Here is a 12,540-nt window from a genome sequence, read left to right on the forward strand (position 1 = left end):
TAGTTTGCTTGAAAAACTTTATTAAAAGGATCAAAATTAATTATTTAAAGTGGCATTCAAAACCGTTTCAGATTGTAAAAGGTTAAAAAATACGTATATAGCGTTGCTCAGTTAAAATGCAAACTCGTTCTCTGAAGTGACAGTATGTTATTCTTATAAAGGAACATGTGTACAGAAATTCAGGCTCTGAAAGAAGGTTTTCCTAACTCTTTTCAACCATGGTGATCCCAGGAAAGTAAAGAGCTGGCTGCACTTCGGCTTTCATTTTGGAATACTGAAGTTTCCTTAAACAAAATATAGATCTTTACTGCCTTCTATTTTCTAATGTCATTTTCAGAAATAGTGTTGTGGGGGGAAATCTCCTTATCACCACTGACTAACCGTCCCTGTGTGCACTCCACTGGAGACACAAGTTTGCAGAGTCCAAGTCAAAGTTGTTGCTAGTACCGCTGATGACCCTGTAGGAGGTGGTTTTGTCATGAGATACGAGTTTCTTTGCAGAGCGCAAAAAAGACGAGGCTAGCCTCAGGTCTCCATTCCTTCTCACTACCTGTTCTGAGAGTGAGTTCACTGTTTTTCTAAGCAACTTTAATTCTAGTTAGTTATTTCACGAATTAATGGGTTCTACCTGTTAGTTTTTCTTTTTTCTTTCCCCAAAGAAACCTGTTTTGTTTTGGGGACCCATTTGCTGTGAATGGACGGAAGGTTTCAGACTTCAGTATATCTCCTGCAGAGCTCTGGTTATTATTTCATAGAATGGTTAGACTTGGAAGGGACCTTAAAGATCATCTAGTTCCAACCCCTCTGTCATGGGCAGCGACAACCTGGTTGCTCACAGCCCCATCCAGCCTGGCCTTGAACACCTCCAGGGATGGGGCATCCATAACTTCTTTGGGCAACCTGTTGCAGTGTTTCACCACCCTCACAGGAAAGAATTTCTTCCTACTATCCAATCTAAATCTCCCCTTTTTCAGTTTAAAACCGTTGCCCTTTGTCCTGTTGCTACCCTCCCTGATAAAGAGTCCCTCCCCATCTTTCCTGTAGGCCCCCTTTAGGTACTGGAAGGCTGCTATAAAGTCTTGTTCACCCTCCAGGCTGCACAACCCCAATTCTCTCAGCCTGTCCTCATAGGAGAGGTGCTCCAGCCCTCTGAGCATCTTCGTGGCCCTCCTCTGGAGCCTCTCCAACAGGTCCATGCCCTTCTTATGTTGGGGGCCCCAGAGCTGGACGCAGTACTCCAGGTGGGGTCTCACCAGAGCAGAGTAGAGGGACAGAATCACCTCCCTCGACTTGCTGGCCACACTTCTTTTACATTTGGCCTTCTGGGCTGTGAGCGCACATTGCCGGCTTACGTTGAGCTTCTCATCAGCCAACACCCCCAAGTCCGTCTCCTCAGGGCTGCTCTCGATCCATTCTCCGCCCAGACTGTATTTGTGCTTGGGATTGCCCCAGCCCACCCACGGGATCTTGCACTTGGCCTGGTTGAAATTCATGAGGTTCGCCCATGCCCAACCTGCGGGTTGGTGCACTCAAGACACTTTGCCTTGGGGGATAATGCAAGACAGTGCTATGATCAGATACTCAGTATCTGTTTGTGCTCAAATTATACTACCAGTTTTGACCAGCAGAGGCATGTACGCATAAGGAATTCATGTGCTGGCTGATTTCTTACTAATTTCCCTCCATCAGTTTAGCTTACTCACATGACAACTGTAATTAACAGAGATCTGATGTCCCAGGTTGCGCTGTGTTACGGTCTCTGCGGAGTCTTCCCGTGCACATTGTGAGATTCATCCCTCTTGCTGATTTGTTGGGGTGCTTGTGCCTTCTTTGGAAGACGGTTATCTTTCTCAAATCAGCCCACGCTTGGGAAAAGCGTTCTGCCAGGTGCCAGCACACTGTGCCATTTACATCTCGTCACTAGTTGGATTTCGTTTGTAAGCCACGCTGGCTTCATCTGCTGCACCATTTTAGTGTATGATCAGTGATGCTTTTTAGAAGCAGATCTCCTGATCATCTCTGCATATCGCATTTTCTCTGGTACTAGGGAGCTAGCTGTTTTAGAACTCATTAACTGAATTTATTTCACATGAAATTAAGCTGGAAAATCCTGTCTAGGAATGCAGGCACCGAGGGGTGCGCAGTCCAAAGGTAGACTGAGGTAATGTCCCTCACTGCCCCCCCCACCCCCAATACACCTGGCATAGACTTCAGTTGTTCACTTCTGCAGTTTCACTTCTGTTGTGCCACGTGACGTGTTCGTGAAGATATAAGCACTGGGCAGTTGCCTGGTACCCTTACCCGGCAGAAGCTGGTGATGGAGGTGAATGCTGAACGTCTGTACCAGCATGGTGTGAGCCACCTGTATGGAGTCCATGAGGTGATCTGGCAGGCAGCGGGGAAGATGGAAGGCTGGCGCTTTCTGAGTGCCCATCTGTGAGAAGAGCACGCTATCATAGAGCAAAAAAGTTCTTCAACACAGATTTTTTTTTTTGTTTTGTTTTTTTTTTTTTTTTTTTTGGTAAGCGCTAGAGTCAATTTACAGCTGATGCTTGTATTGCCACAGTGTTCCTGTATTTCTTGTCTGACACAGATCTGTTTATTCTAGTATCAACATGTTGGAATCTGCTAAGAGTATAATACACATTCCCTGGTGCTTGTGCTGCCAACTCTGTTGCCAAGAATAGGGTACACGCAGGCTGCCTCTTCATCGACGGGCTGAATAAGGAATGCCTGGAAATCTGTCAGGGCGGGTGAAAGCTTGAGTTCAATCAGAAAGGTGCCCACTTCTCTCAGAGATTTTCTGTGTGCTCCTTCCTTCTCAATATTCCTGGTGCCTGTGCCTGTTTGTATGTTTTTTTAACTAGAATTCTTAATGAACGTGGGTAGTCAGCCTTAGTACAGCCAGTAGCAATTGGACGTTATCCTGTATTGGATCCACTAGATTGAAAGAGTTACCAGCCACCCTGGTTAAAACAAACAAGTGAACAAATCCCCCCCCATAAAGACACCAACAGGATTCCTGTCTTTCCCAGCTGTGTTTCCGTTCTGAAGGTCTGTGAGCAGCTCAGTCATCTTCCAAACGTACTTTTGTCAGGCTTGCAAGAATAGGTGAGGACTTCTCTTCTCAGCTGATGCACTTTGCAAAATATGCCTACAAAAGCCTTGTTCTGCTGGCTTGTGATGACCTGCCAACAGCAATAAAAACTGCTTTTGGAACATCAACAGTGTATTGCATGTTTATGCGTAGTTACTTGGAGGAAGACAACGGTTGTTTTTCAATAGACTAACTGATGTGGTTCAGACGCTACATGCGTTCTTTCTGCTTACCATTTTGGTATAGTCATCTCTACTTTCCAAATGAGCAGGAAAAAACAGTGGAGAGGTTCATGCCTCTGGCTGTGGATATTGTTCATAATCGTGGTATTGCTTTGATAGACTTCGCACCTGTGCTGGAATGTATGGGCGTATATACGCACTCACTAACTGTGTTTTCTCTATTAGGCGTTTTGTGTAAACATTCATACTTATTTCATTAGCTTTTCCCATCAAGGTACAATAGATAGCCTGTTGTACAAAGGATTACTTTGGTCTTTTTCTTAACACAGACCTTTTATCTTTCACTCGCTTCAAGAGCTTGGCTTCTATTATTAATTAACCACTTACCAATCCATGGAATTTCCTCATTAAAAGCCTTCCAAGAATATTTCATGTTTATAATCACAGTTGCTGTTTAATCTTAAAGATATGAATAACGATAACATTGGAGTTAGACTAAAAAAAGACAAGCAAGACAAAGTACAACAGTAAGCATTATATCACATCTCAAATATTAAATTTTTCAGCGCATGTTAATAGCAAAATCCCATGCTTATTGGAATTGTGACTATAATCTCAATTTTTTGTATTAGATATCCAACTGTATGTTTTTCACTTGGCTTTCCTCTGAGCCAAATTCTTATAAAGTGCAAAACACCTTCTAAGCAGAGCTGTAATGCCACTTTGTGTTATGGCTGCTGCATCCTTCAGACGTGCATTGCTAACGACTGTAGAATACACACTTGTAGTGGAATAGTGCACAGTATATACTTTATAAAACCTGCTCATTGGCTCAGTAACTTTGGCATGCATTGATCTGCTGTTGCGTTCTGAAATGCCATGTGCAAGGGTCTAAGCTTTCAAAGCTTGACAGTAATCAAGGAACCATTATATTTAAGGTGCAAGACAGATTATCCATGTGCAGAGGTATCATAGAGTGGTTAGAGTTGGAAGGGACCTTAAAGATCACCTACTTCCAACCCCCCTGCCATGGGCAGGGACACCTCCCACTAGACCAGGCTGCTCAAAGCCCCATCCAGCCTGGCCTTGAACACTTCCAAGGATGGGACATCCACAGCTTCTCTGGGCAACCTGTGCCAGTGTCTCACCACCCTCACAGTAAACAATTTCTTCCTAACATCTAATCTAAATCTCCCCTCCCTTCGTCCTGTTGCTACCCTCCCTGATAGAGAGTCCCTCCTCGTCTTTCCTGTAGGCCCCCTTTAGGTACTGCTATAAGGTGTCCCCGAAGCCTCGTTCACTCTCCAGGCTGAACAACCCCAGCTCTCTCGGCCTGTCTTCATAGGAGAGGTGCTCCATTCCTCTGATCATCTTCACGGCCCTCTTCTGGACTCATTCCAACAGGTCTGTGTCCTTCCTGTGCTGAGGACTCCGAAGCTGGACACAGCACTCCACACATACAGCATTCAAAAGATACTGCTTCTGGTTTGGGGTGGAAGTTGAAATAACTTTTGGAAGTCAAAAAGCTTTGCCCTAAGATGGCCTTCACATGATTTTTTTTTTTTTTTTTTTTTAAATAGATCACCTATGGGACTGCTGTTAATGATTTAGTTAGGCCTGAAACTTTATCTACGTTGCACAATGGGCTGCTTTGAGCTGGCTGGGTGTGTATCGCCTCTTGTCAGGTCGTGGGGTGTATCTAAAAAATAAATGAGGCTCTTGTTTAAGTTAAAATAATTCAACTAAGACTTTCCCAGTATCCTGGTTTCAGTATTGAGGAGGATATAGACTTCAGTTTATACAGGGTTTTTTAAATAACATACCAGGGACGCTTTCATACGGTAGGCGTGAATAATTATGTGTTCCTTTTAGGTTCATTACTTTCCTGGATACCAGTCATCCACCAGTGCATTAACCATATTTTCTCTTTCATGTCGTTTATGTAATCGCTTGGTGTTGTTTAGTTTGAGTGAACTTTGTGAAGATAATGCCAGCAGTTCAGCACTTAACAAAAGAGAGGGCATAAAGAAGTACAAGTCAAAACCTGAGTCTTGCCAGATTGCCTGATGTTATTCTTCCGAAGAGTGCAGAGCATTCTGTTTAGAGACTGGCATGATTCAGAGCCTCTACAAAAAATGAATCACATTTAAGCAAATTATTTCCTGCTCCTTGGAACTATTTTTAATTTGGGAGTGATACGGAAAAATCTGTGTCAGTAGCAATAATCTCAACCTAGGAAACACTGTAATTACGTTGCATTTGCTTCTAGTTCTGGAATATTTTATTTTTTTTTTAGAAGCTTGGCATAAACTTTTGAACTTTCTTTTCATAATACAGAGTATTTTGTATAAGTTCTCTTTTATCTTTAGATCAACAGTTTTGGGGATAAGATAATTTAAAATAAACTGTTAATGGTGATTGCTGCTTAGTGTCAAATGTGGAGAGCCTCAAGACTTGGAGAACTTCTCCTTTCCAGCTGCTGGAGACCACAGACTTGGGGCGCTTGGGGAGAGACAGAAGGAGGTGTGCTTAGGTGGTGCAGGACACCTAATGGGATGCAGAGAAGACCACCTTGGGATTTAAAAAATCTTATATCTTTTGGAGAAGAATCGAAGGCAAAAAAAGGGGTGAGGGGTGGAACATAAGAAAATAGGAATAAAATGAAAATAATTGGGATAAATGGAAAAAACCCAAATGTTGGTGACTTACAAAGATTCATGAAGTTCTTGCTATAAATAATCAAGCTGGCACGGAAGAAGTTGTTGTCCCCTCCCCCGTAAAAAAATTGGGTGTTTTGTCTAGAACCTGTTGTATTTATTTCACATTGGAAGCCAACAGGATATTTTAGGAACACTTGGATGCTGTAGGTTCCCTTGTGATTTAAGGCTGACAAACTCCATATCCTTTACGCCTCTCGTTGACGGAATGAGGTGCATCGAAGGAGTCAAAGCCTCGGATAAAAGTCCGGATGTGTGAAGGTATCAGGAGAAAAAGAGCTCATGAATTACTGCCTTGGTCGCCCAGCTGCTGTGTTCTAAATCCAGCTCTTTTGGTTGTTGGGTGTCTTGGAGAGTGAACATTTATTTATTTTATTTTTTTAATAAACAAAATAATAGAAAGATGATTAGTTCTTCAAAAGCTCTCAAAGAAAGCTACTTTTGATGGAGAAAAAAAAAACAAACACCAAACCCCAGGACCCCCACCCACCGCCCCCCAAAACTGCCACCAAAGCACAGATCTAAAGGCTATCCTTTTACCTTTGAATGCAATGTTTTCAGTATTACCTTTTTGTTTTTAGCTTTTTAATGATTTATTCAAGAATAATGCAAACCGGTCTGAGAATACAGAAAGACGACAAAATCAGAACTACTTCATGGAAATGATGACTGTAGAAGGAGTCTATGACTACTTAATGTATGTTGGTAAGAAATGATTTCTCTTAATTCTTCTTGCACTCCATGCCAAAGAGGAAGTTCAAGTTCTTTGGTAAGAAATAAAGTTCTATTGTAGTACTCGTCTATAATTCAGCACTTGCAAGCTTAACAGTATACAGCTTAGGAACGCAGTCATTCTTTAGAAGACCTTATTGCTGCACTAAAACAGCATAATTTATCTTTCGTTATCGCTCAGTTGTTTTGTTATATCTCTTTCTTTCTGCATCTCAGAGTATGAGCTCACGGGAGGTAGGTCCCCTCCTTTTTCTCCAATGTGCCTAGGTTGCTTGTACATTCTGAGAACTAATTAATAAAAATCATTAAAGGAAGTATTTGATAAGCAATCTGGAGAATAGCGGAGAATATATTCCCAGTGTTGCACTAACAAAACTGCAACATTGTTTGCTTGTTTGCAATCTTTTCTGTCTTTTTTTCTTTTGAACAAGTGACTCCTTTATCATCATGATCAGAAGAACCTTATAAACGCGTTTTACTGTAACTTTGCAGGTAGGGTAGTCTTCCACATTCCTGACTGGCTGCATCACCTCCTGATGGGAGGAAGAATTCTCCTCAAAAATACCTTGGAATTGTACACAGACTATTACTTGCATTATAAGTTAGAACAGCTATTTCAGGAGCATCGTTTGGTTTCTCTCATCACGCTGCTGCGAGGTTAGTAAAAGTTACATCTTCGATGTGAAAATGCTGCTTTAGTTTGATATTTGAAATCCCTTCTTGTTAAGTTTCCAAGTACCAAACTTTGCAATGCTTGACGAAAACTAACGGAGGTTTAAAAATCAAGTTGGGCCTATAAAAAGATTCTCAAAGCCTGTCGCGGGAAGATGCTGAGTCGGCCATGTCTGTCAGTGGTAATTACAGGGAAAAGTATTATAAACAGTAATTTGCTAAGGTGTGCAAAGAACGTCAAAAACAGAATAAAGGTGGTTTAGTGTATCAGGGCGTGAATGTTTCATGCTATCTTTGTTTTCACTTGCGTGCTGCACCACGGTCCTTCAATGTTAATTTTTTCTTTCCCTTTGTTGTGGGGGGGCTTTTGAGAGGGCTTGAGTGTTCTTGACCTTCAAATAAGGGAAGGGGAGGGAGGCTAAACAAAATAATTTAGAAATGACCTCACAACTGTAGAGAAGTATTATCTGACTACAGTCTGATCTAAACAACGCATCTGGCCCAAGCTCAGGTATCAAGACAGCTCGGCTGTAGCAAGCCAAAAAGAAATCTTGTGAAAGACAAAAAAGGGAAAGGAGTAAATCTTTCGGAGCCTAAAACCAAAACTGAGTGCCTAATATTTCCGATAAACAAAAATTCTTAATTTTTTTTATTCATAGATAAATCTGAAATTTTTAACAGTTCCAGACAGTGCTTTAGCACAAGGTATAAATACTGCTTATAGTTTTGAAAGTATAAGGGAAGTTCTAAGGCGATCATAACTAACCTAAAGTAGAATTGGTCCAAACCTAGAAGATAATGCTTTAAAAACTTGAAAAGAATGGAAAAAAATTGGCAAAAGATTATTGTCCTTCACACAGGTGGAGTATAATGGGTTCAATCAGGCTAACGTAATCAAAAAACTATTATCTGGCAAGGCTAGAATTCCCTTCCAGTCGGGATCATACAGAAAAGAAGCTCAACTTCAAAGCCATAATCCAAACCACTTTTTATATGTTTTTTTTATATGCCGGTGATGCGTTGTTGACTAAAAGGGCTTGGTTTTTTTCAACGTGTGTTTGCTGCAGATGCCGTGTTCTGTGAGAACACCGAACCCCGCTCCGTCCAGGATAAACAGAAGCGAGCAAAGCAGACTTTTGAAGAAATGATGAGATACATTCCAGGTTCTGTATTTCATGACTCTCTCTCTCTGAGTATGGTTAATTGTTCAAGCAGATATATAACCCAAATACACTCGCGTTAGTTTTCCAAATGAAATAATGCTTACGCTGCTAAGGTCTGAGTTGACTAGAATACTGCTACTAGGTGTAAAAACCCTGGAGCTCAGCTTCATCACTTAAGTGTTGCTGACTAAGGTTGTAGCAAAGTGATTAATAAAGACACGAGGGAAACAGAGCGCTTTACAAGTCTACATAATACCATAATTTCTTCATCTTTAGAATGCTCCTGTGGTTTGTATCTTATCCCGATGAAAACTGGGTTAAAAAAGGCACACCATGAAGCCAGAAGATAAATCTGAGCTCTCCTTAGACTATAAACTAGGGAAGAGGGGCCCATTTGCTAGGTTATTCAGAAAGTAATGAAAAAATTTCACCTTGTGGTTTATTAAACAATGTACTAGGACAATACCTTGATATTATAAAAAGTGTAATAATTAGTTAGGTGTGCAGCCCTGAAGGAAAGGGAGGAAAAAAGACAGAACCAAAGGCAGCGTTTATTTTTCTATTTACCCTTTTAGACGGATAAAATTTGAACTCTATTTTAAACTTCTTTTTAATTACTGGAGTTCTAGAAATGCATCGTGTAACTGTTTTGCAGTGCTTCCCTAACGACTTGTATATTTGTTGTTGGTATCTGGTCTAGATTTAATAGGCAAGTGCATCGGGGAAGAGGCTAAATACGAAGGCATCCGGCTTCTGTTTGACGGAATGCAGCAGCCGGTGCTCAACAAACAGGTAACTTGCAGCATGTGAGAAACTCGCCTTTGGGCACGGAACGTCCTGAAGTGAATGTGTGGCAATAGCAGAGGAGTGAGCTCTAATTCAGAGCTAAAAATAAAAAGTAGTAGCGTTGCCTTGGAGCTTTCTTGATTTTTTTTTTTTTTTTTATTTTTTTTTTTAATTTTAGTTAACTTACGTTCTGCTGGACATTGGGATCCAAGAACTCTTTCCAGAGCTCAGTAAGGTACGTGCTAACTCCATTCAGGAGCTGCAGAATTCTTCAAGCTGCTGGTGGGTCTGGTCGTTGCAGCATTTCTGCTGTTGTTCCTTTCTAATACTAATTTTAAATTTTGGGGGAAAATCCTGTATTTTACTAACGTGTTGAAATCATCAAAATCTGGATTATTTAAATTTTTGTTAATAAGCTCTTTCTAAATCCCTTTGAACCCATTTGTCTAGCATCCACCAAGTCTGAGCTGCCTTTCAGCAGAACTGGACAGAGCAGTCAGTGGTCAGGATCTCTGTGCCTTTCTTTTTCATTGATGGTCACCGCTCTGTCTTATGTATTTCCTGATTTAGGAAGTGAATTCAGCACACACAGCTCAGGCTGAGCTTTCAGCATTTTTCTTGAGAATGTTTGGCAGGAGGGTTTCTTACCTCTGCTATGGTCACTGCAATGTTAACTCCCGCTATCCAGATAAAGGACAGAGAATTCGCACGACACAAAATACTGTATAAATGCGTATCGTTAGGTTTGGGATCCACCTGATGTTTGTACTTACGTATATAAAACCTTCACAAAGCTTTACGTAGTAAGTTTACAGCTTGGTCTTCGTGGGAAGCAGGAGGTGTTAGGTAGCGAACTAGATACAATCAAACAAAACGCCCCCTCACTTACAATTCAGATGTCTGTTGCACGAGCCCTGTTCCCAAGAACTGTGGAGTGCCAGCAGTGATTTCTTTTGCGTGATAAACAGAAACAAACGATAGATATCAGAACAAGCGAGGGCACCTTCTGTTTGTTTTCACTGAAATAAGGCCAGCTTAGCAAGTCTGACCTACTCTGCATCAGCTCTGTAGCATCTCCTCACATCAGTGTCCAAAACAGTTAAAAACACACAAAAGACCACCCAACCAACCAACCGAAGGAATAAAGTAGTGGCCTGGTGACTTGTGTGCTGCAAAAAAGACCTGACTTAGCCCTGCTGTTTTACTCCGCTGAACTGTTTGCCTGTCTCCGCAGCTAATAATATATATATAGGAACAGCAAAGGGCTACGAAGATGATTAGGGGACTAGAACAACTTTCTTATGAGGAAGGGCTGAGGGACTTCACAGAATGGTAGGGGTTGGAAGGGACCTCTGGAGATCATCTAGTCCAACCCACCTGCCAGAGCAGGGTCACCTAGAGCAGGTTGCACAGGAACACGTCCAGGTGGGTTTTGAATGTCTCCAGAGACGGAGACTCCACCACCTCTCTGGGCAGCCTCAGAGTAAAGAAGTTCCTTCTCATGTTGAGATGGAACTTCCTGTGTTCAGGTTTGTCTGGAGAAGAGAAGACTGAGGGGGGATCTCATCAAAGCTTATAAATACTGAAAGGGTGGGCGTCAGGAGGATGGGGCCAGACTCTTCTCAGTGGTGCCCAGTGACAGGACGAGGGGCAACGGGCACAAACTTGAATCATTCCTAGCAGAAGAAGGAAAGAAATCCAGTTGAAAAAATATCATGCCAGTGCCATTTCCAGAGCAGAAAGTTGCTGTGTTAATAAAGTTGTAGTTAGTAGTTAGGAATGGGGGAGGTGAGAACTTCCAGAGATAGAAGAAAATACCTATTTGAAGAAATAGCATTTAAAAACCTGAAAGGAGCAGCCTTCCTTTCTCTTAACTCTGGTTTCGAGTGGATGTTTTCAAACACTATTAGATCATTGCAGCTCAGTTTGGTTATTTATATGTAAATATGCGTTTTCGTACTTAATAAAATGTCAGTTTTTCTCTCCATTACTGTTTGGCAGGGGCCGAAGGAAGCCAGCTCTGTGTCATCTTGGATGTGAACGCAAGGACCTTGCTGGACAGGAACAGACAGTAGAAACATCTGCTGTGCACGGTTGTAACGGACATGTGACGTTTTCACCTTGCATTGTATATTTTCTTGTAAATAACATGAAATTTAAGTTCTAAAAAATCTCTTTATGCAATAAAGACATTAAAATTTAATACCAATTACAAGTAAATAAAATATCTGTACTTTTTATTTAAAGATTGTTTTAGCTGTTATCAGTAACAGTCAAATTAATTTTCCCATAATCTCTGGGCGTGAACTTACAGGATGACATAAAATAAGGGAGGCCGGCCAATGTGTGCTTTGCTAAAAGAGCAATTACTGTTGTCTCCCTTAAAGGATATGCAGAAAAATTGTTTGGAAGAAGTTGTAGAAAGCTCCCATGAAGTTATTTTTAACTGTCTTAACAAATCTTACTGATTTTTTTAAAACAAAATTACACGATTGAATCTATTGCATATAAATACCATCTCAGAACTATCTTTGGCCTTCGTGCTTTCCGTGACCATGGAAAATCATGTGTGCAATTTAGCTTCTTTAATGTCTGACCTTCAACTCTAAAACACTCTTTAAAATAATAATGGGTGTGAAAAGCGGTTTTGACTTTTACCGTAGCCTTTATTTTTCTGTAATTTCTTATCTGGGTTTGTCGGGTTTTTTTCTGCCACCCTTTCTACAGGCTAGAGAAGAGGATGTGAGTCTGCTCGTAGCATTTTCTAAAAAATTATTAGTACAAAAATGCATGGGGAGGTCTTCCCTGTAAATCTTAATTTGTTGGCCCAGCGTTTATAAAAGTCTTTGAAAAGGACTTTCATGCGTGGATTTTTAACAAGCTTTACTCGCAGAACAATACAGACATATTTTAATAGGAATTCCTCATTTTTTCTTTTCAGACAACACCCGTTTTCTCTTCTTTTACAAACAAACTGACCTAATGCAGTATTAGCGCTCTTCATCAGTACAATTTGCGTTATCCATCTGTGTTACTTTTGTGTACCTTTTCCTTCTGTTTGTCAAAAGAAGGTAGAAGTTTTATTTCTCTCTGGATGCGCCAAAGGAGTTGTTACAACTCTCTAAAAATTGGCGTGCGGGTACAGCTTGGTTCGTAAGTGCCCTGTCTGCTGCTGCTTTTATGTTGGTTTG

At 41.1% G+C, this 12,540-nt stretch overlaps 1 protein-coding gene across 2 annotated transcripts in view; it reads left to right on the plus strand.

The window, feature by feature from the left end:
* SNX14 (sorting nexin 14) overlaps positions 1–11,595 on the plus strand; it is a 56,248-nt gene extending 44,653 nt beyond the window's left edge. For both annotated transcript variants that reach the window (XM_054195289.1, XM_054195290.1), the window contains 6 exons: positions 6,578–6,701; positions 7,221–7,385; positions 8,468–8,563; positions 9,264–9,355; positions 9,528–9,584; positions 11,351–11,595. In XM_054195289.1, coding sequence (XP_054051264.1) covers positions 6,578–6,701; positions 7,221–7,385; positions 8,468–8,563; positions 9,264–9,355; positions 9,528–9,584; positions 11,351–11,389 — 573 coding nt within the window. In that variant the 3' untranslated portion in view covers positions 11,390–11,595. The remainder of the gene's footprint in view (positions 1–6,577; positions 6,702–7,220; positions 7,386–8,467; positions 8,564–9,263; positions 9,356–9,527; positions 9,585–11,350) is intronic.
* The last annotated feature ends 945 nt before the right edge of the window (positions 11,596–12,540 follow it).

The sequence above is a fragment of the Rissa tridactyla genome, chromosome 3, assembly GCF_028500815.1.
Source record: "Rissa tridactyla isolate bRisTri1 chromosome 3, bRisTri1.patW.cur.20221130, whole genome shotgun sequence".
NCBI lineage: Eukaryota > Metazoa > Chordata > Aves > Charadriiformes > Laridae > Rissa > Rissa tridactyla.